The 25,423-nt window shown below is 32.5% G+C and overlaps 2 protein-coding genes across 2 annotated transcripts; one reads left to right on the top strand and one right to left on the bottom strand.

The window, feature by feature from the left end:
* The first annotated feature begins 5,662 nt into the window (after positions 1-5,662).
* Positions 5,663-9,658, top strand: LOC133192713 (uncharacterized). The gene is made up of 5 exons (XM_061328715.1): positions 5,663-6,216; positions 7,005-7,148; positions 7,277-7,418; positions 7,617-7,874; positions 9,064-9,658. Exons 1-5 carry the CDS (start codon positions 5,687-5,689, stop codon positions 9,247-9,249), a joined length of 1,260 nt encoding a protein of 419 aa, XP_061184699.1. The 5' UTR covers positions 5,663-5,686; the 3' UTR covers positions 9,250-9,658.
* Positions 9,659-12,087: 2,429 nt separating this feature from the next.
* On the bottom strand, positions 12,088-17,185 carry LOC133192961 (uncharacterized). The gene is made up of 5 exons (XM_061328962.1): positions 17,173-17,185; positions 16,636-16,798; positions 14,026-14,276; positions 13,556-13,801; positions 12,088-12,692 (listed from the first exon to the last, which is right to left on the bottom strand). Exons 1-5 carry the CDS (start codon positions 17,183-17,185, stop codon positions 12,088-12,090), a joined length of 1,278 nt encoding a protein of 425 aa, XP_061184946.1.
* Between the last annotated feature and the right edge of the window lie 8,238 nt (positions 17,186-25,423).

Below are 25,423 nucleotides of genomic sequence, written 5' to 3'. Positions count from 1 at the left end.
CTATCAGATACAAAATCCATATGTATATTTATTTTGTCTGAATGACAATGAAAGGACATTGTAAAAACGGTGGTCCCATGGTGGGTTTCGTTTATCAGTGAATTTGGTCATAATCTCATATATAAATTGTATTTCTTTTTTGATAAACTCACGAACAAATTATATTTTGTATATTCGTAAAAAAAAGTATCACGATCCGAAATACTTAGTATCTGACGATTTTCTGGCTTTTTGTCTGGCATGTGAAAAATCAAAATCGTAATATAACCTGCTAAAAGTCAGATATTTTGGACTAAATTGATGGCATGTCCAGATCCAGTTAGACTGAAGATTGGGAGGAGGGGTGGTCTGGATCTCAAAGGATTTTAAATGTAAATAAACAAGAGATGTTTGTGAAACACTTATGCCCTCCTCTGCGAAGAAAATGAACGGAAACTGCAAATTGGAATTTTTCTAAGTCCAAGGGGCATAACTCTGTCAAAAATTGCTCGATCATACCCAAAACAAAACCTGACCTAGATATTGTTACGATAAATCTGTATACCAAATTTCATATCAGTATGTGCAACCTCTGCGAAGAAAATGAAGGAAAACTGTTGGTGGACCAACAGACAGGCAGACCGGCCGACCGACCAACAGACAGCAGCAAAGCAATATGCCCTTCGTTTTTCGAAGGGGGGCATAATTAACGTACTAAACTATTTAGGTTGAAAAATAGTTTTTGACCCAAACCCACCCCTACCTATTTTTTTTATACTTATGTTTATTTTCTTATTGCTGAATATAATGGGGATCGATTTTGAGTTTGATTTTTTTCTCTTCTTCATTGATTTTCTCAATCAACATCAATTTTCACAAACCTTGTCTAGCACATGGCTGTAGGCACCGGGAAATTTTCAGTTTCCGCTCTCTAACCTTTGTAGGGATGTATTATAAGGTTGAAATTGCATATGCAGGTATTTTACCAGAAAATACAGGTCAAGTTCGAATTTGGTCATGGTCCGATGATTTTTGAGTTATCCCTCTTGAACTTTGAAAAAAATTTTCAGTTTCTGCTCTCTAACTTTTGTAGGGATGTGTGTATAAGGTTGAAATTCCATATGCAGGTATTTTTCCAGAAAAAAACATGTTAAGTTTGAATTTGGTCATAGTCCAATGATTTTTGACAGAGTTATCCCTCTTGAACTTTGAAAAAAATAAGAAATTTTCAGTTTCCGTTCTTTAACTTTTATACGGATGTATGTAAAAGATTGAAATCGCATATGCAGGTATTTTATCAGAAAATACAGGTCAAATTCGAATTTGGTCATGGTCCGATGATTTTTGACAGAGATATCCCTCTTGAACTTAGAAAAAAATAAGAAATTTTCGGTTTCCGCTTTCTAACTTTTGTAGGGATGTATGTATAAGGTTGAAATTGCATGTGCGGGTATTTTACTAGAAAATACAGGTCAAGTTCAAATTTGGTCATAGTCCGATGATTTATGACAGAGTTATTCCTCTTGAACTTTGAAAAAATAAGAAATTTTTAGTTTCTGCTCCCTATCTTCTGTAGTTATGTATGTAAAAGGTTGAAATTGCATATGCAAGTATTTAACCAGAAAGTACGGGTCAAGTTTGAATATACAAATTTAAAACTAAATATTGTATTTGAGATTTTGGCTGCTTACGGGGGCATTCGTGGTGTTAACGACATATTTAGTTTTTTTTTAATTTTCACGAACCGTATCTGCTATCAACACCTGGAAATGAAAATGAAATAAAATCATATTCTTTCTATCTCTCTCATCTAGATTACAGGCCCTACAGCTACACCACATTATAGAGATTTCCATCGCTAACTAATGCAAAAAAATATGTTTAATTTCTCATGTACATTATATGTACAATTCACTACAGAATAATAACAACGCAGTTTCGAATATATATTACAAAAATCTTTTGGATCTAAATAGCAACCAGGCACACCTCAGAGTTCTTACCAATTTCTTCTCACGGCTTTTGTTCTCATGTACCAGATATATTTCTTCCATGATGGGGCTAACACGATTCCTCCTAAACTCCAACAGACATCCCTCGCTTCCAACCAAGTGCGCCGACCAGGAAACAAGAAAATGTCTTTTAACCATAGTTCTCCAAAATAAACTTGAATTACAATGAAAAAAGCATGTTCATTACAATTTACACAGATTATTCCAAGCCTAGCTGTTTTTCATAAGAAAATTGTTTGTAAATTAAAGGACACATGCATACCAGGCTTGATTTCCCGGACATTGCTACAGGAATTGCTATTCAGTCCTAAAACGATAATGGGAAATTCGTAAATAAATGAAAGAGAGTGAGAGAGAGAGAGATTAATTTGATTAAGGTCCCTAATTTTGCCTCCGTTTTTGAGAACCAAAAATTCTTCGCATCCGCGAATTTTTAAACTTCGTCTTTTGAAGTTATAGTGCATCTGAAATTAAAAAAAAAAATAAAAATACGGGGTCCCATGACCAAAAATTGAAATTAATTTAATTAGAATGCAGCGTGGCTACTTCGACATATCTTAAATAATCAGAGAGAGAGAGAGAGAGAGAGAGAGAGATCTGTGTGTTAAATTTAATGGAAAATTCTTGAGAGAGCTAATTTTAACTACGTATTGCGCCAACCATTTATACAATCTCGTCAAAATTATGCGCAAATTCACAAACAATATAAATGCAACTTTTTTCACTCCTTGAAAATATTTATATGTTAGACATACCAATCATCATAATAAAAAGTCGAATGATAGTCCGAGGGGACCAAAGCATCCTCCTTCCGAATGACAAGCCTCCGTCAGTTTTATTTCCTTTAAGATTCATACGGTTCATGTAGAATCTGCAGCGAATGTTCGGGTCAAACTTGTCGTGAAAAAAGAGAAATAAATCTGAATTCGGATGTAAATTTCAAAATACTGACGCTCCGGTGATGAATGATGCTAACTGGTATGGATTTATCATTGAAGTCCTTTATGATTGTGTATGTTCGGTATTAGTCAATCGATTGTTAAAAGTAGAGGTTATGTCAAATCAAAAAGGCTCAAAGAAAAGCATCGTTGTTATTGTTTCTAAATTGATGTATACCTAACGAGGTGATCTTTTCATTGTGTTTAATTATCCATGGCTCTGGAGATCAATGAAATACGTTATTTCGATGCTCCAGTATTAATGGGGAATGGCTCTCTGCTAAGGGGAGTAACTAAAAAATTATTTACGTTTGAAAAATTTTTGTCAAAAATTTATCCGTATTGCTTAACTAGATCCGATTGAATTTTATTTTCATCATCTGAAAAAAAAAGAAGTCGTAAGTAGATGGTCTATGGCGTGTAATATGGCATGTCAAACGTTGCAATATTAGATCTTTTCCATTTGTATTGTATAATTTTTCATTCATATTTTATAATTTTCTATAATTTGCATTGTATAATTTTCCATTTGCATTGTATAATATTTCATTTATATTGTATAATTTTTATTTGTATTCTATAATTTTTCATTTGTATTAGAACTATAATTTTTCATTTGTATTGTATAATTTTTATTTGTATTCTTTAATTTTCCATTTGTTCTAAAATTTTTCATTTGTATTGTATAATTTTTCATTTGTTCTGTATAATTTTCCATTTGTATTCTATAAGTTTCCATTTGTATTGTATACTGGAAAATGGAAAACTTCCTATTTCCTATTCCTATTCGAAAACATACAAGTATTAGCTTTCTCAAAAAGCTTGCGTGACGTGAGCAAATTTATTATTATGTGAAGAATTAAGAAAAGTTGACGCTGGACAGCATAATCAACATAACTTTGAGTCCAGAAATAATTTATTTATAAAAGTTCAATCCAGTTGCATCAAAATAAAAAAAGACTCGGACAGGAACTTACACTGTTTTACTTGTATTTTTTTCATGGCCGTAGGAACCGGGGAGAGGAGGGAGACTCTGCCCCCCCCTCCCTTTAATTGAAATTGACGATATATGAATATACATGTACTATACAAAACATAGCTGCTTTATGCTTGTGTCCCATAAATCATGTAAATTATAATGTCTGATAACTTTTTTGCTTGATGATTAATTTTCCCTTCATAGTGCCCACCTTAACTAAGAATTTTTTATGCCCCCCTCCCCTCTCCCCGTGAATTTTCTTCCAACGGGCCTGTTCCTGGATATATAGAGCGGTGATTTCAAAAGAAAAAAAAAGTTACAACATAAAAATCTAAACAATAATTGGTGAACAGTTTGGATAATTACATGTGTATGAATTTTTTTCATATTAAATTTTGTTATAAATGAGCCAGTCCTTGCATATTAGCATAAAAAAATGTTTATCATCTATTTTTCGCCATGTTCACTTGGATAATTTTTAACAATGAATAAATCAAACGTCTGCAAGTTAAGTTGTGTAGACTTTAAAATTCTAAAGGTATAGAGAGACTTAGTATGCATTGAAAATAAACATCTAGACATCATTCCCATTCAATAATCTTGTTATTCTTATTCGATAAATTGATCATAGGAATTGTATGTTTTCGAATAGGAATAACATGTTTTTCAATAGGAATAATATCTTTATCGAATATAAATCTTTTAATCATCGAATATGACAAAATTATTGAATAGGAATGACAAAATTATTGAATAGGAATCACATGTTTTTGAATAGGGTAACAAATTATCGAAAAGGAATCACATGTTTTCGAATATGAATAACGACTTCTTGAATAGGAATGATAAATTATCGAGTAGAAATTACAGTTTTTCGCATAAGAATAACAATTTATCTATAATAGGAATCACATTTTATCAAATAGGAATGGAATGTTTAGAATAAGAATAGAAAAAGTATAATAATGCAACGTTTTACACGCCATAATGGTCGATCTTCTTAGAAACTACAGATAAATTCACTGTTTAACCAATATTTTTTTTCCAGCCAATTTTAAACTTATTTTAAGTACTGCGTACTCTGAAGTCAGTAATTTCTCTCGTTCAAAACCAAAAGTTTTGAATAATACTCATTAAAGTGTCAAGAAAAAATTCCAGTTTCGTGTACACATATCGCCAAAACTTAAAGCTGAAATGATACCCTAGTGGTTCTAAAGCATCAATGCTTGGCAGTGAAACTATAAATTGAACATTTCTGTGAACTGTGTTGAATGAATCTCCATCTCTTAAAAAATGAGAAAAGGTCATATCCCGTTTTCTTTTTCTGAGATGTGATCATAGTGATGATTATTTTGGTGCATGCAAAAGGAAAGCTCTTCTTCCTTTTCTTTCTCATACCGAAATTAAAATCCGGAAAGGGCTTACATTGATGTAAAAATTAAAAATGTTCACATTTCATGCAATCTTTATTCTAAGATCAGCTTTTAGCAAATTTTCATCTTTCAAATATTCAATTTTATATACCGTAAAATGGCAATCTCTAAAACTTGACAAAAACGGAAAATGATATATTATCAAATATCGAAATATTTGTATGATAGGCTAGGAATTCGTGCATATTTGCTAAGTTATCCTGTCTAAAAAAAATTCTCAGGAAGGGGGGGGGGGGGTGCCTGTGATCTATCCGGGAAAATATTAGTCTAACCGTGAAGTATTTTGCAATTACACATGACAAATCTCGTTTTCGCGCGAGATGTTATTGTTTACAAAATAGCAGTATGGCTGGAGCACCAAAACGAGCAAAGACTGATTTTTCAGATGCTGATAGACAAAAGTTTGAAGATCGTTCGAACGATATGCAACAAAACTTATCTAATTCAGAGAGTTTGGATTCAAACGAACAGTTATCTATTACCTGTCAGAGCAAACTGTCGCAGTTTTCTTTGCCAGAAACAGTGTCTGACTGGACAAGAGATCATATAAATGGTCTTCATATTGATGTGTTGTTTCAACCTCTGTTTAAGCCATTGCATTTAATAACTAGTCCTTTGCAGATGGAAGGGTTGTGCTTTCGTATCAGTGCATATGATGTCGAAAAAATTAATAATCGTCGGAAGGCACAGATAAGAAAGATTACACTATTGGCAGATTATGTAAAAAGAAGTGCATTCATTGATATGATCCAGAACTTGAACTATTCATCTTTTAAGGAATTGAATATCGATTCCCTCATGAAACTGAAATCTTTTAATGAACATTGTTTTATTCCGAAAGGCCTACCTGAAGATTCTGATGCATGGTTTCAAAGGTAAGTAATGTGTTGGATGCTGAACAGGTGAAATCTTATACAGGTAGGAAGAGTGTAGGTAGATTTCTCAATAATACAATCTACATCTCTCATTTATTAGATCTGCCATTTGCACTTCCATTATGCTAAGACAACAGTCTCACTATTTTGTCAATCGGCAATCCTTGGCTGACTCCGCTAAGCTCCATACAAACCTCAGATGTTTGCGGAGCATTATGGGTAGTCCAGGGGAAACAGGCTAGGAGGAATATGCATCAAATCGATGATTAATTTGGCCACCATATTGAGAAAAGATTTAGAAAAGGTTGGGAGTTTTACACAATGTTAGACATTTTTTCAAGTGGACTTGTAAAAATTTTCTTAAACAGTGTGACAAGAGATTTCTACTCAAATTTCCTCTGATATAGACGTAGAGTAGCTACATATATGTAACTAAGTGAGCAGCACTTCATGTCACAGGCTGCTCTCTATGAAAAAAACTTCAGGAAGAGTATTACCTTTGCAAAAATGTTACTTACCTAAGGACAACAATGTTCCAAGAATGTTCTTACATATACATGTAATATACACATCAAGCATAAATAATAATAATAATAATAATGATAATACTTTATTTAAAGAGGGTAACCCGATTAGTGCAAAGCATGTTATAAGAATTTGACACAAACCATAATTAATGGTGTAAATAAAGTCACTTTGATTTATAAATATGTATCTTCTCTTTGAGTTTAAACATCTTAAAATGCATTCATGATAAAGAAATAACATTTGTTTTCTTTTTATTGTAGGTTTGATGTGTATGGGAAAAATTTCATATGTGTTTTGTCAAGAATGATAGAAAATAAAATTCAAGGTATTCCAAACTTGCAGTGCCATTATCAGCATTTGTTTGACACATTACTCAAGATGTTTGGATTGCAGAGTGGAATAAGGTGAAAGCTAGCTTTTATCTTGAAAAAAAAAAGAAGAATATTCTAGCAGATTCAATTGATATAAGTGATATTTTATGCAACCTACTGTAGTGCAACTAACAGGTATATATTTAACTTCTTTACTGTAGTGTGGGGCCTGGTCTCCCTGAACAGACACTGAAGATTGGGCATTTTGAGGTGAAGGGTAAACCAGACATGCTTTATGCTCACCACAAGATTGACTACGTGGATAGGAAGTTGGAAAAACCTTGTATAGTGGCAGTGTGTGAGGTAACTTGTGTAATTATTAATGCTGAACTTCTTATTCTGATTGGTTCAGTAGCTGCCTGTGTTAATTTGTTGGCATCTCATGAATCTCATTATCTGTACATAATATATGCACCCCCCCCCCCTCCCCCCAAAAAATCCATTGTTTTAGATGGTTTGCCCTGAATTACATCTGATTATCAATTTCTGAAATTTTTGTAGGTGATGAAAGAAAAACCTGTGGTAGTGAGCAATACTGCATCACAAGATACTGTCAAAACAACAGGAATTTCAGCTGATTCAGAAATGAAAAACCTGTCTGATATATCATCAACAGCACATAATTTAGAACAGAGTTCTGGAAGACCTGTTCACTTATCTCCAGCTCTGATTGGACAACATTGTGGAAAGCTCTTATTAAGCTATACTCAGTCATTTGGACACAATTTCATAAACGGCATTGTTGTTCAACAAACTCAAGTAAGTATAAGGGATATCCCAGTAACTCCTAGATTATACTTACATGTATTACATTTATAACCATTTTATAACCAATGCGTTTTACCCAAACATTTAATGATATGAATCATATCTGAGTATGAATTTTCTGATGTGAATGTCAGATAAGGATATAACATTTCATGCTCAGTCAGGCATAGAATAAAAATCATTTTAGAATGCATACCTCCCAGAAGAAATCATTTCTGAGTATGAATTTTCTACTCTGAATGTAAGATTGGGATATAATGTTGCATGCTAAAGCCAGGCATAGAATACAAAAAACTTTTAAAATGCATGCCTTCCATAAAATTTCTCTTACCCGGTACATTTACGGTAGGTTTTATTTTTATGACAATTAACTATTTTTGAAAGAGAACACTTAAACAGCAAACTATTTCTGAAAGAAATCATCAATGGATATCAAAACTCCATTTACTTGTTCAGATTATGTACCATGTCTTCATTTTATGGACACAGAGCATTTGCCTTGCAGTTTTCAGTATATTCCTAAACCTTAGAAGTAGTATCTCACAGGCCTGTAGCAAAGTGTTTCAAAAGGGGGGGGGGGACTTCCCAAAATAATCTTACAAACAAAACAAAAAAACAAAACTAATGAACTGTCCAATTTCTGGAATTTGCCAGTGCTCGACCTTAAAGCAACAAATAAAGGGGGGGGGGGGCAACCAGCATCTAAAAGAAAATTTACGACTTTATACTCAGAAAAAGTGCGAGAACCCCCCACCCCACCCACCCCACCCCCCAGTCCTCAATCTAAAGTCAAACTATCTACCATTATTTTGAAAGTTTTCCATTTCACTTAAAGATTAGTATATTATATATTTCAGTATTTTGCTACTTATTAATTGTTAGTAGAACTTTCTTCAGATTTGTCCCTCTAAAAATCTTATATTATTTGAAAATAGATGTATTCATGTATGCTTATGATTTCCACATCTACAGTTGAACTTCGGTATCTCGAACACGGATATCTCGAATAGACGAATCCATTGATATGTCGAAGTGATTAAGAAGTCCTAACCACGTATTTCTTAAGTATTTTACCCTCGATATCTCGAACCCTGGGATATCTCAAAGTTTTATCTCGGTCCCATCGAGTTCGAGATAACGAGGTTTGACTGTATTTTGTAAGTGCTCCAATAACTTGCAGGTAACAATAACAGAGCTAAGGATGACAGAAACACAGTATCAGAATATAATGGAGGGAAAATACACACACAGTGATGGAAAAAGACCAGCCTTTGTGTACACTAGGTCATATGATTTTCTGATGAAGGAAGACTTAGAGGTATTGGTTGATCTCTTCATAAAATTTGGTCTGGATCAGGACCAGTGAATAAAAAGATTGTTTTAGGGATAAGCTGAGATAAAACCTGCGTAGATCTGATAATGAACAACATGGATTATTTTTTTCAGTTTAAACTTCTTGGATAAATTGTTACAGTTGAATATGATGGATTCTTAAAGTATTCAACAATAATATATTGATCTAAAGCATGTCAGTTCAACAATTTCAAACCATGCTTTCAAGTACATTTTCTTATCCCCTACACATTTTTCACTATTGTTTCTAATTTGTATTTAATAGTTACGAATTCCTATGTGAGTTAAATATTCCATTGTTAATAATTTTAGAACAACTGTTCTTTTCTTTTTCTACTCTTTTGATGTATACTATATGGATATATTGTTTTAAGAACTGGATTTAATTGTAACTGCCATTACAACATACATTTCCTTTTAATTGTTTCAGTGGGATGTTTAAAGTTTTCATATTCTTGTTTAAGTTGTGTTTCACAATGTTTGTAATTTGTTTAGAAAACAATTGCGGAAAAATGTTAATAAACATGTTTTATATCCACATATTCTTATCAGATATCAATGACCTTATGAAAAAAATGCCGCCAGGACATAGTGCATTTTGTTATCTATTTCTGATTGGTTCTGTAATAATAAAAAATTGTTATACTGATTTTAAGTTGACCTTTTTATGCCCTGCTATGAATATGGTTGGGTCATGTACATGTAGTGTTTGTCATTTAGGTCTTCCGTCCTTATTCTTCACATTTTGTGTTGAGCTCAGTTTCAAAGTACATGTATATTATTTAACTAAAATTCATACAATGATACATATTTGTGAAAGCTATTCAATTATGACATAATTTTCTGACTTCAACCTTCCTTGTGACCTTGAACTCACTATTCCATATTTTGCATTTAGCTCAGTTTCCTGATGACCTTGACCTTACTATTCCTAATTTTGCATTTTTTTTAAATGTTTTAATATAATTGAACTTTGTATGGGAATTTGTGTCCTTTGAACATATTTATGGTCTGGAAACCATTTTTGCAGTTGTACTAAAGTTGGGTTCAGTAAATGAAAGCAAATCATTTATATAGAAGACACTAAATCAAATGTATCGATTTCGACAAGGAGCTCCACTATTTTTGTGTGTCAAAAATCATAAGACAGGAAGTAAAATGATATTTAATTATGCAAGAATGAATTTATTCGAATTTATATTTGTATACAGTAGATGCAAACATAAATAAATGCTAAAAAGAACAAGGAAATTATAACTAGAAAGTTTGTTGCTGAAAGAATGAGGGATAATACCACCACCTTTACTACAACCAATAAAACAGAAAGAGAGAAAAGCGTATCATTTATTAGGATACCTGTAAAGTTAGGTTTCATTTCGTTTCGATTTCGTTTAGCACTTTTAAGGTACCCCATTTATTATTAAAGAACTGTCATTTTGTGAAATTCACTTCGACAATTTAAGCCAGCAAGAATTAAACTCGGTTGTACCTTAATCCGTGAGAAATGACATTGAAGTAAGTTTTTGATAACCATAAGCCTGTTATGGCTTATGCAATCAACATGAATGAACTATCAAGATGTGTTCGTTTATAAATTAGAAATAAAGAAACCAAACAGTTTTTGAATTTAGTAACTACTGTGACAATAACTTTTGATATTTGTCCTTGAATCGGTTTCAAACTGTAAAAACTAACAAGGCAGTCTTTGTGAGTGGAACTGATTTTTATTTTACGCGGCCAACAGCAACGAAGTTCTGAAATTTTGATATTTGACCTCGGGACATGGTCATGCAAAAACAGGACATGTACATGTATAAAGCATTGTAAAAAGAAGATATTTGTCTGTAAAAACCTTTACTCTCTATAACCCATGTAACCACAGTATTTCTAGTGTTTTAGATACGAACATGAATCGAGGTTGGGGCACATTATAAGGTGGTTTTATCATTTTTCTGTTATGTCTAGTATGAATACCAACTTTTGTTGTTTTTCGTGGTGTGTCAGACCATGAAATTACATGATCAGTACTAGTGTCCTAACATTTACTAATTATAGAATACGACGAAATAGCTGTCCACGAATTGACATTAACAAAATTGTTAGTGTTATTGCCAAAACCACGAAAATTGATGAAACTACAGTTACTGTATTGTGCAGTGTTAAGCTATTTCTACATTGTATTCATATATTAAATATTATTGAGTCGATGAACAATATCCTTAGTTGAGGGCGGGCAAGAAGAATATGATTTACTTTGATGACGTATTATATGTAGAAAACTATGCTTGCCTCAAAATGACTGGCAGAATTTTGCATTGCTTAATATGCAATACTTTCAAAAATATGCAAATATTGGAATGTTTGCATATTGAACCACATGAGAACCAAGAACCGACACTGTAAAGTTAAGTCCCCAGCAGAAGTTATGTACTTGATGTATTCTTAACGAGATATTTCCATTTAGGTGTATAGGAACTTGGCTTTTTTCCTTCTTGGTTTTGCTTTGTTCCTTTTTACTTTCTTTTCAGCTAATGTAGAATTTATTGTCCACTGGAATACGCCTCCTCCGTGGTTTCCTTGGATTTGAAGTTTGAGATGGAACGTTTTCTTGACAAATCACTTTTTCAAGTACAAATCTATTATGATTTTTTTTAGAAGACATTAATGTTAATGCCCTCTTTTATTAATTGGATCAAAACATCCTCTAACTTTTTAAAGAATTTATTACGTTGGTGCTAAAATAAAGATCATGTATATTTTTGAAAACTAATTTATAATATAGTACATGAAAATCATACTTTCAGAATTTTCTTATAGAAAGTTTTTTTTTTAAATAAAAAAAGCCTGCAAATTATAAATGCTGAACATGAATATGCTTTCGTTTGCAGCAGAACAAATATTTTACACATGAGACAATATAAACCATATCACCGACGACCAAGGCCAAGATAACACCAACAATCACACAAATACCCAGAGTTCCCATGGCTAGCGAGGATTGTCTGTCGTCTGGTGCCGATATCTTCTTTCTCATTGTCGATGACAGGGACGATATGTTAACAGTAAGTATTTTCTTAATCTCAAGGACCTTCTGATTTAGCTCATTTGTTTCAATATTACCCGTTTGACTTGTACAAAGACATCCAGAATAAACTTCCATTGTTGAACAATGTGACATTTGTGTAATTGTGCCCTTGGAGAGATCTGTAAATGTTGTTTCATCTTGTATTTGTGTAACTGTTTTCGTACCGTCATCAGAAGTTGTCGTCTGACCCATGGAGGTTGTCGTGTCATCTGGAAGTTCTGGCAATGATGAGGTACTGTCTAGTTTTTGCAAAGATGTCGTCGAACCGCCCGTGGGTATTTCCACTGTAGACGTTTCTGCAGTTGATTCTAAAGGACATGGAAACTGGTCCGTGCTGGGCGGTAATGTCGACTCGGTATAATTTATCAGAACTAAAATATATGCAATATAATTACGTCAACTCGAACGACATATTGTTACAGTAAAACACGCTTATAGCGAAAGGTCAGGGACGTTAAATTTTGGTTCGTTATAAACGTGATTTGTTAAACCATGGGGATTGGAAATCTTTTCTCTGTAAGCGTGAGTTCGTTATTAAGCGTTTTCGCTATAACCGTGTTTTACTGTATTGTTCCATCAGTAATTTATATTCAGTGATTGGCACAAAGGATCGATAGAAATTTTAGCATAGCAATCCCTATATTACTTATCATTGAAGAACATTTTCATCAGATATTACAAGAAGCACACGATCATGACAAGGGGCACACGGCGGGTGTGACGGGTCGGCAGGGGATGCATACTCCTCCATGGCACCTGATCCCACCTCTTTTGTTTATAGGTTCGTGTTTGCTCTACTCTAAATTTGTATTGTTTCACTGGACTTTTAAGCTTGATTATTATTCGTTATCTTCATATTTCATGAAAAGATAATTTAACACCGTACATTATACTTGTGTACATCGCCCATGTGGCGCAGTGGTTAGAGCGTCTGCTCTAGAGTTGCGGAGTAAGGAGTTGATCCTTACGTCGCGGGTTCGAATCCCACTGTGGGACGTGGAGATCGGTCCTTCGGATGAGACCCTATAAACCGTGGTCCCATGTCGCAGTAGGTGCTGGCACGAAAAAGATCCCTCACTGCTCAATGGCCCTGAGTGCCGAGTATGGGTCAAAATTTGCAGCTCTCCACCAGCAAGTGGTGGCGTCTCCATATGAATGAAAAATTCTCGAGAGGGACGTTAAACGTCACACAAACATATACTTGTTTACAATTCCTTAGTGTCAAGTAGTTTACCTTTATTGAAAGTACGGAGAAGAACCGTGGAGTTGGTCGAAGAATTGACAAGGGTTACTGTCTCTGGAATATTGACCATCGGTGTGCATTCAGCCACACAGTATTTATCCTCCGGAAAATACGTGGCAGCAAAACAGTAGATAATGGAAAAAGAACTGATTGCACATTCTGTATCTGACGAGGTATTCAACTTAAGTCTTCTATCGCCTTTCTCCTCTACCTCTGAGAAGGGGTAATACTCCACGCCTGCAATGGAAATTTATATTGTATCATTGGTATTGCAGTCATATTATAAGATATTTAATGTTAATTCTCCAAAAGAGGGGTATAGATTGTATTTCATAAAAGGTGACTTGAATCTTCATTATTTTCATTGAATATAAATAACATCACTTTATACAGTCAAGTAAATAAGCTTTTCTGGATAATGTTCTTTGAATCTATCATTCTACACCAATTAAAGCAAATACCTTTTGGAAGTTCTCCCTGTGCCACAAGACATACAAAACCAAAGATACTTTTATCACAAGATGAGGCATATATCATAAGATTATCATTTGGGGAAACAGACGACATGTTCAAAACAGCGCACTGTCTTTCAAGCTGATTTTGTCCGGAAATTTTCATTGTGACTTCTTGGCAGATATATTTTCTTTCTTCATTCCATACGTCGCTGTTCTGATGTTTTATCATTCCTAACCACACATCATCAGTACCTGACCTGTACAATAAAACTCTAGCAACCTATATAGGCACAAAAATGAAAAAAAAAACTAGCAGAATTATAATTTTGAGAGAAAATACCAGAATTTGAAGTAATAAGCTGACTCCCATTAATTCATTCCCCATATCATCTTTCTGTTTTGAATTAAGATATCAAAGCTACATTTTTGGTTTGAAAGCAACATTTTTTTTTTAAAAAAAAAGATAGAAACTGCCTCTTATTTTAGAATCATATATTATCTTGAATCATTCGTCATAACTATACAATAAAAAATGTATAAGGACTTTAGAACATATACGTGTATATTTTATTCATTAAATTATCGAGATCCATTTTAATTTCATGTGGGTATTCTATATCGTAAAAAAGAACCAGTAAAGTGTTAAAATATAATGTAGTTCTATAAGGTCATCTGAATGACTCAGATGATCTATTTCTATGCGTTTTAGTCCGTTGTTGTACGTCGTAATTGTGTACGTCGTCAGTCGGTCGTTGAACTGGAAGCAATTTTCAGCTTCCTTCCTGAAACTGCTGTACCGGTTTCAATCAATTTTGGAATATAGAATAAAAAGGTGAAGGAAAACAAAATACTTGAAGTTCATGACTCCTGATTAGTTTAGCCAAGACCATCAAAATTCAGTCTTTAAAAATCTTCTTCATTACTACTTGAGCCGTCAAGGTAGCTCAGTCGGTAGAGCGCTCGCTCCGTGATCGGAAAGTCGTGTGTTCGAATCACGGCTGCGACTGACCTAAATCGATAAAAATAGGTAGCAACTGTTCCTTCGCCAAGCGCTCGGCACTTAGAAGTGAAAGGTGCAGGTTGAGACCTTAAAAACTGAGGCCCGGTAGTCACCGTGGGCGTTGGCACGATAAAGAACCCTCACTGCTCAATGGCCCTGAGTGCCGAGTAAAGGTCTAAATTTGAAGACCTTCACCGGTATCTGGTGACTTCTCTATATGAGTGAAAAATTCTCTAATGGACGTAAAACAACATACAATCAATCAATCTTTACTTCTAGATAACAAGCAATCAAACTTTTTGCATGGTTATGACTAAGAAAAAAAATTACTGGTTGACATTAGGCAGTCAAAACAGCTTGCCTGGTTAGAGCGAGTACTTAACCTTTTACCAGAATTTTGAAATTCATTACCCCAGGGTATTACCCAAGGGTGGGGTCAACTTGACCATACAGGTACATTGAAATATTAAAAAAAACTTCTTTACTGCTGAATTCCAAGCAGATTTATGGCATAATTACAATAAGCAAATAGCCCTTAACCGATATTGTGGATTCGTGTCCCCAAGCTCCAAGATTCAGACCCTAGGAAGGAACGAATTTGAACATACATTGAAATCTTTGAAAATCTTCTGATGACATGGAACTTTAGCAGAAAACCGTGTACATGATTATGTAACACATGTAATATGAAATATTAGACCTCTACCAAAATGATTAGAGTCGTAACATCTTGATCTTAGGTTCAAGCCCCACAGTGAGATGCGTATTGAAACTACAAATCTTTGAAAATCTTCCTTTCTCATAGACCCCTAGCAGGAAAACTATTTACATGATTCAGGCCCTAATGTTGGGACTAAATTGGATTTATATGGAAAATATATCATATCTTCCAAAGTTCTCTCTTCTAAAAGAGTTTTAGAGAAAGGAAATCCGTTTTCATACTTTCAATGAGCATTTAACCCTTTTCTTAAATTGTAAAATTCATGACCTCGTGAAAGGAGGAGTAAGCATCCCCTTTTGACCGGTCACTACCACTACGAACCCTATGTATTGAACAGGCAGACGGAATAATGAAATCGTCAAATTTAGTTTAAAATACAATTATAGAGTCCTCACCAATTTGCAAATCTCATGTTGCATTTATCCAGAGTTTCAGTTCAAGAAGATGCTGAGAACGTCGCATCAGGAGAAACTCTTGATACTCAAGTGACCGTCAAGGCTTACGGACCTTTTGTTTCATTTTTTGTTAACATTATACACGTACACATGATTTTTCAACTTTTTGTACTATTGTTTGACGTATGCTTTTTTTTTTTTAAAAAAAAATCATATAATTAATAAAAAGTGCAGAAGAGATATCACCTTTTCCAAAATTAGTAATATCTCATAAACTTCGCTGTAAATAATGATAAGAAAACAATTTATGATATCATTATTTTTTGAACGAAGTCGTGCTTCATACATCAAAGAACTCAAAAAATAATTCTTGAACATTTTTCTCTCGAATGTTTTTGGGAAAAAACCCATTGGCGTAGGAGTTTATCTTTTAGATAAAGAAACCACTACCCAGCGAATTGAATACAGACTATTTTACTGTAGTAAAGATGCGCTTTTACCATCCATTCCTAATGGCCTTTGTCTTTATATACCAGTTCAGAAGGTTCCATTTGTTGTACTGAGGTACGCTATCTATTGACTTGCAGACATCTCTCGCGTCCAGCCACGTCTTGCGTTCAGAAAACACAACAAAATCATTTGTCCACTGAGCACTCAAGTAAACTAAAATGAAAGTTTCTTTGATAAAAATGTAAACCTTCAACCTTAATGAAGTTTTGGCGACTTTGAATTGATAGATCCTTTTGTCTCACTAAAATGAAACAATAATTCTTACTTAATAATATCAATATAGCAAAGAAATACTGTTTCTGTGGGTGTTGAAAGAAAGACATAACAATCACAAATAAGTTGTCTCCAAACTAAAATCTATAATTTCAGAATTTCTGATTTACAGTATATCACAGGGCTTGATATTAACATAAAAAATCTAGCCTTCTTATTCTTCAGGATATCTATTTCTATTTAAAACTTGTTTCTAATTGTGACCCAAGCTTGTCCCTGAGGTCATGCTTTGAACAACCTTGAACCTTCATTACAGGGTTCCGTCATTTACATTGAGAAGTTTGGTCCAGCTATTCTTGAAAATATTGAATTTTTTTCTTCTTATATTACTACATAAAAGATTGAACCTCTACTGTTTCCCCAACCAATCCCCAGGGGCATATTATATAATATATTATAATTAATATTACATGTACACATATTATTATAAAATATACTTAAAATCGTCATTGTTTTATTTAAAAAGAAAATTAACCATACTCTGATTTCCTGATATATCATGAGGTAATATGATAGTATCTGAAATCTGATATATAATAAAAATTATAAATATACTGCAAATCCTCAATTCTTTTTTTTTTTATTTATAAATAAAATTTGCTATACTCTGAAACCCGCTAAATTCAATAAATCTTTAAGCCAAATTATTTTTCAATGAATTATTTATCAAAGGGTTATAAAATATTACCTGGTTTGGTTATTCTGTAGCCCCCAACAAATTGAAGTCCTGAAAAAATAACAATACTCTCTGCGATGAATGTTTGAGTCTGGATGAAATAATAATCCCAAATATCGAGGAGGAATGTTTGATTTAGTTTTTAATTCTAAAGCGACAAAAACATATCAAGAGTTAGATTATTTTGCATCAGAAGAGCCTGTCATAGACTTTGTTACATATGATAACCTTCTGTATTAATTAGCTTACGAATATATACAGACCATTATGTAGATTGGGTAAAACAAAGATGGGAATAAAATATGTTTCAAAGATTATCGTCGAAGTCATTGCGTACTGCCCATCAGTAAGTTTTGGGTTTCTACAACAAACAAAAAAGTTTTTATTATGGAAATATTTTTGCAAGTTCGTTATGTTAATTTTCAGGCCTTTCTTACCTTTTTCAGATTTTAATTTCAACAAAGAATCAACCTTTTTTCTTTTCAGTGCATATTTAAAAAGACTATATGTAAAACTGTTCGCCATCTAAATGAAATAGACATTCGATGTGTAAAATTTTCTCTTTGCACTTTCCAATTAAAACTTTGAATAGGATCTAGGCTTGATAATAAATTCTCGAATTTGTTTAAACAATTTCAACACAGGAGATTTTGAGTTTTTATAAAACGTGTTTTAAATCATAATTTGATAGTTTTTTCCCTTTCTAGACAGGTAGTTTCCTTAATTGATCGCCAAAATGATACAATAATAATAATAAAATATAGGGAAAGCAAGAATACAATAACATTATATGGAAAACTCATTTAACAGCGCCTTTTAGGAAGCAAAAATACAAATAAAATTTTTAAAAATAATCATGATTATTTAATTCATAATCACAAATTGTCATTGTCTTTCAGATGCACACAAATATCATATTCTACTTTTAGTTTCTTTAGTGAATTAAATTCTAAATATTTCTCATTTAACATACCTTCAGTGTCTGTCGAATAACCTCAGATTTTTTGTTAGTGAAAGAATTCTGCCTTTAACTCGACTACGGTCTGAAACTGATATATATTTTCATTTTATTTAAGTCACTGCATGGATTATGGAAAATAACATTTTCAGCATGCATCCTTACAGATAATTAAATTTAATAAAACACGATGTGATACAATATGATGCTGTTTTTTTATTTAAATTTATTCAGTGTTATAATGTAATGATATGTGCTCAAAATGAAGGTATTATGGTGCTGAGCCTAGTATGAAATATAAGAAAACGATATGAATCGATATTGTATTGAATGGTTAATATCCGGTAGGGGAAAAATCACAATCAGTATTTTATACATCTTGAATAAATTTCGTGCAGGCTAATTTACACCGAAATTCGATGATATGGAATTTCTATAAAATTGAAAAGAATTTTGGTCGAGGAATTTTCTTGAAAATGAGTACACTTTATGCCCAACTTAATTGATACATAACTTTTATTTTTGCTTACATGTAGAAGGCTGGAAGAGCGTACACGATGGTAAGGTTTTCGGTCATTCGTTCTTTTTTCAATAAATCTTGGCACAGAAGTATGTTACACCAATATTCGCAATTCCCAATATCTCTTTTTTTACTTTGATGAACAGTTTCTTCATGATTACTAAAGTAGAATATTCATTGATTTTTTTTCAAAACTCTACACCTCGTACAGTGTTGGTCTGCTTTCAACAATCATACCAGAGCTAATACTTTTTAGTTTAAGATTTGTTGATGGCTACTAAAAAAGAATAAATCTTTGAAACCCTACTCTTACAGCAGTTTTGATTTATTTTCAATAAAACGTAGCATAGTTTAAAAAAAAACAACATCAAATTAAAATCCATTTAGAATCGAAACTGAAAAGAAAGTATTGGAATTAATGAAAATCTTTGGATATAAGTAACTGAAAATAATTTTTAAAAATGAATTATAATAATAGAATCCTACCTACTCGCTTTAATCAATGAATGAAGTCTTCATGAAGACATAGCTATTAATTTTTTCCCCTTCATAATAAGTTAGTAAATTTTTAAAGAAGGCAGTCCAGTTTAAATGAACAAACAAAAAGATCGATTATGAAATAAAAGAAGTATTTATAATCATGTGAATTTATATACATTTTATTTCTCCTATTCATAAAAATTGTTTCAAATTCCCTTTTCTAACCTGGCAAATACATTCACAATATCTATTCAATGGACAGAACAATGCATTCTCAGTAAAAAATTGTGATACTTGTACACACTGAAACAAAAATCCATGGTGAAAAAGAAAACTTGCAAATATGAGGATCATTTCTAGATAAAGAAAATATAGAATTTCTCTATTTTCGTTAATGGACGTTTCATCTTAAGCATGTCAAAACTTCATTTCAGTGTGAAAAATAAAGCAAAAGAACCTTGTCAAATCCTTTAATTGCATGTAAGTAGACACTCGCGTTAAGGGGGTCATTGAGGGTTTTACAAGCTTTTTGTTTGGAGTTCTACGGTAAAATGTCACTGAAATCCCTCTTTTTAAATAACAGCTAACTGAAGTAGTCAATGTTTACTAGTATTATTCGAAGTTTATGCTAATGTTCGTTAGTACTTGTGTACATGAAATAAATGGAGATAACGAACAGTATTCAAGCTCAAAAGTCCATTAAACATTACAAAATAGGTGCAGAGCAAACACGGACCTCCAAAATATCAGAGGTGGGATCAGGTGCCATGGAGGAGCGAGCATCCCCTGCCGACCGGTCACAACCGCCGTGTGCTCCTTGTCATGATCGGGAAATAACGGAAAAATCCGTCCACAATTCAGTGTGTAAATAATGGCCTAACAATTAGTATGAAAAACGTCAGTCAGCATTTGACTCAATGATAAATTGTAATTGCTGACAAGGTCATTGTATCGACCATAGAACTTACGAAATGATGACTTTAAACGAGACTGCTGATGTTCTTGTTTCATAACTTGTTTGTCAATAATTTACCTCGTTTTAGAAATTGTACATACATAGAGCAATGCTCTTGTGTATCGAATCAACTGAGAGTTATAAACCTCGTATGCAGGTGATGAAGGTATATTGCTGCATAAGTAAGGGAAGTTGACGATTGAAAAGTTAAAGTCATCACGTTTATCATAAAGCTTGGTTGTTAGATTACCATTAACGTCTTTTTCAAGTAAAATATCCAAATATGAAACAGATGTGTCAGACTCTGTAGTATCTTTTATCTCAAGCTCACCGGGATATATCGTATCGACATAAGAATGGAAATAACAATTGTTAATTGACAATACGCAAGTGTTTTCTTCTTATCACGTATAAGATTTTGGACAAATTCTGCTTCATATATAATGAATAATTATGCCAAAATCACTTTGAAATGACAAAATTAACAACTAGAAAGATTAAGATAAAATACTGAGAATTATGATTATATACGTATATATATTAAGTGATGCAGTTCAATAGACAAATGAACAATGAGAACAAAACAAAGCTTAATAAAACTATATACTTTAATAAAATTTATACAGGTAAGCAAGTATAAACGTAAATAAAACCACAACAACAAACAGATAAACCAGCTGTTTATGACATCTATTGATACGAAACCAGTTGAGCCTTACCACTTGATATTCGGATTTTACAACAAACTTGAATTATCGAAACAAATGATAACATTAATACATTTTTCCTTGCAATTTCAAGATAGGGTATCAATCATGAACAATTGTCATCCTTTTCTTGTTATGCAGTAGACATGGACATATAAATTTAACAAACGACACGACATAAACCAGGTCACCACTGATTATTGCAAGAATTATACCAATAATGACACATATACCAAGAGTTCCCATAGCTAACGAGGACCGTCTATCGTCGGGTGCAGAAGTTTTCTTCCTTACTGTTGACGACAGGAAAGTTATGTTTACAGTAAGTATTCTTTTAATGTTTATCACTTTCTGCTTCAGAACTTGTGTTGTGATATTATCTTGATTACTAGAGCAGATATAACAACATTCAGAATAAACCTCCGTTGTTTTGGAATTTGAAATTTGCGAAACGGTTGTGCCAGTTTGTGTTAGTGAATATGTATTGGATGTAGACTGTATTTCGGTAACCGTTCTTGTGTCAACTTCTGAAGTTACGGTAACCATTGCTGTGTCTTCTTGAGTTTGACGAAATGTTGTCGTTTCATAAGTAGGTGAGATAGAGATTGTTGTGCTTTCTAAAGATTGCAAAGTTGATGAGCCTTCAGAAGTTTGTGTAGCGGGTGTAGAGTCGGTCGATACTTTCGATGGTTCGGTTAATTCGAAAGTTTCGGAAAGACAAGGATACTGGCTCGTGTTGGACGCTAATGCTGACTTGGTGTGATTTATGAAAACTACAAATTGAAATTTCAATAGAATAATATTAAAATATAATGATTAAATAATGAACAATCTCAAATGCTGTAGAAGCTGTAAAAGATTATATATATATATATATATATATATATATATATATATATATATATATATATATATATATATATATATATGACTGCCGTCATGAGAAAAGGGCCCTTATCTTTTGACGTCACAATGCGCAGAAAACGACGTCAAAGTCGCGGTATTGAAAACACGGAAGTGATTTTTTTGGCGACTGCGTTTTTGTACACGTGTAGAGAGAATAAGATAAAATTAGATTTCCAGGTGTAACAAAATATCAAATTATAAGAAATTTAAAGTGGAAAATTTTAATAAATAATAATTTGCTATATTAAGTACATGTATTTATTCATGTTTCTGTGTACATATTTGATATTACATAACCCCACAATTATTGAAGAATTGAACACATTGTCAGGTTAAGTGCTTAATTAATAGCGATGTCTATATGGCATGCAATGCTACACATATTTTTTTTTTTTGAACATTTAACAAATGCTGTTATTAACCTATACGTAAATGTATTAATTAGTCCTAATGCTTAAATGTTTACGTACATTTATATTTTTCAGAGAGAGAGAGAGTTCAATGCACATATACGCCTTGTGTTAAAAAGTGCTTCTTTATTTAAAAAAAATACCTTGCTAAAATACGTTATTACATAATATATATATAGCTTCGCGCACTTTTTAAAACTCACATGGATTTTCGCACAAATAAGTCACTTTGGTACAATGTGATAGTGTGTAACGAGACAACAAAATACATTTTGTAAGTGATTAGTTATCTTATTTCCTATATTTTACACTCTAATAACTTTTATGAAATTGCTGTTTCACTTAATTAAGGATAGCATACTTCATTTTACGATCCTTTTCTTCAACACTCACAATAAATCGCCTTTACTGCAATGCCAAATTCTTGAAGATTCTCTCTTGACTATGAGCGACTTTTTTCCCCTCACCTAGACACGAGCACAGTACAGCTTCTGTACTTTCGTTTTCTGTACATTTACATGACTTCATAGCGTAAGATAATAACAGTATTTTTTGCTTTCTACGTTAATTAAAAAGCTTGCATTTTTCAGAGTTACTTTCTGAAATCTAGCATAATGAGAGATCCGTCCCACTGAAAATTACAAAGTTTCAATGTAAAGAGATGTTCTTTTAAATAGTGACAATTTAACATTTTAAAAGATAAGCACTACAGTAAACTACATTATCCTACCTTTTGACATTGTTTCTATCTGCAGTGTTGTCCCTTTTCGGCGTTACATTTCCAAGAAATCAAGACGAGTATGGTAAATAAGCAAAGTACTTAGAAAAAATACTCATTTTAAAGAAGTCAATTAAAAAATGTCAACTAAACAGTATCAAAGAAAGCTTGATTAAATCAATTTGTAAATATAATGTGGCCTTAATTTGTGCGAAAAACCACATGAGCTTAAAAAGTACGCGGAGCTATATACAATGTATATATATATATATATATATATATATATATATATATATATATATATATATATATATATATATATATATATATATATATATATATATATATATCAGATGTATGTCTCGCTACCTTTGCTATGGGCACGCAGAAGAACAGTGGAATTTTTTGAAGAATTAACTAGGGAGACGGTATCTAGAATATTGGTCAACTGTGTGCATTCAGCTACGCAGTATTTATCCTCTGGAAAAAAAGTGGCGGCATAGCATAGAAAATTGTTGAAGGCTTTTTTGGCACATTCTGATTCTGAAGAGATATTCCATTGGAAACTTGTAAATCCCTTTTCTACCATTTCTGTCTTTGGATATGACTCCACATCTGAAAAGATTTGGAGTAATTATCATCATCTATCCACTTAAGATTTATTACCTTTTTTTTTTTAATGTATCCAGTGTATATTTGGGAGTTTATGTAAAAACATAATTATATTACAGGCCTGTAATCTTCTTTTTTTTCTTTCATTAAAAAAGTGTTCATGTGCAGTAAAAGAATGAGCAGTGCTTATTAATCCTTTCAGCATCACATAGGAAACAATACACATACATACGTATGAGGCGCCGTTTTAATATTCTTAAGGTATTTTCTGATATCAAAAAATGATTTTTTGATATCAGAACTTCGAAGTTTTGATATCAAAAATCATTTTCTGATATCAGAAAGTATATTTTTTGATATCAAAAATAAGCGGAATTTTTTTATATCGAAAATTCGAATTTCTGATATCAGAAAATCATTTTTTGATATCAAAAATTCGAATTTCTGATATCAAAAAATCATTTTGTGATATCAGAAATTCAACTGGATTTTTTGATATCAAAAAATCAATTTTCTGATATCAGAAATTCAACATATATTAGTGTTTAAGCTTATACAGATAATCTATTCTCCCCAAGATTGTTTTACAGGAGTAGGGCTCCCCTGTGTTTGGGTTTTGTACCATTTTCTATGGAATTAGTGGAAAGGCGAACTTGTATATGTTACAAAATGAGAGTTACAAGTTTCGGTGTTTATTATGTAAAGAGAACTTACTGAATACATAAAGTGTTAATTACTCTATTCATTTCTACTGTCATTTCTTACGAATCTCTTGTCATTACAACTCAAGGAGGCTTCAAGACTTATTTGGAATTCGGACATTTCAAACTTATCAGCATGTATCAATTTATGTATATTCATTTATTTCTCTACATTATTCTATACAAAAATTTCATTTAAAAAACACAAGGCTTTAGGCTAGACAATCAACTATGAAGTGATAGCACTAATCACAGTAAACAGAAAATACAATGTTGCAGAAGGATCGGTATTGAACTATTCAGGATGACACTAATACGAGTAAACTAACCATTGATACGGAATAAGGGAGCATTCATTAATGTAAGTTCTATTTATTTCACTCATATTTTCTGATATCAAAAAATAGATTTTTTGATATCAAAAATTCGAAAGCATTTTTTGGCGCCTCATACATACGTACGTATATAAATTATTGATAAGGATTTAAAAGTGGAAGGGCTTCTGTTCAACATATCATGCTTGTTCGATTTAAGTATGATGACTGTTTGTTTCCTGGCTATATGATTTCTGGTCTTTTGTTTCTTTATTTTTTGTCTGGATTTTGTTTTCATGAAAAAAAAATATCAATCAACTGCCATTCAGCTTATCTTGTTGGATAATTTCTTGCAATGATACATGAGATTCATTAGAAGTATAAGTTCTTCAAAATATAGGCCTAACACGAATAGGGAGTCACAAAAATGTATGTTTTATTGATTAAACTGTGTAAGGAATGGTAATCATTTGCTGACATTTCTAGCATTTTATATCATAGAAGGGGGATTCCAAAACGTTTGAATACCTTGTGGCGTTTGTCCAAAT

Source organism: Saccostrea echinata, unplaced genomic scaffold (genome assembly GCF_033153115.1).
Source record: "Saccostrea echinata isolate AGI-Se365-2 ecotype Australia unplaced genomic scaffold, CSIRO_AGI_Sech_v1 ptg000025l, whole genome shotgun sequence".
Lineage (NCBI taxonomy): Eukaryota > Metazoa > Mollusca > Bivalvia > Ostreida > Ostreidae > Saccostrea > Saccostrea echinata.
The sequence above is the reverse complement of the archived record's forward strand: the minus strand, read 5'-3'. Positions and strand labels throughout refer to the sequence as shown.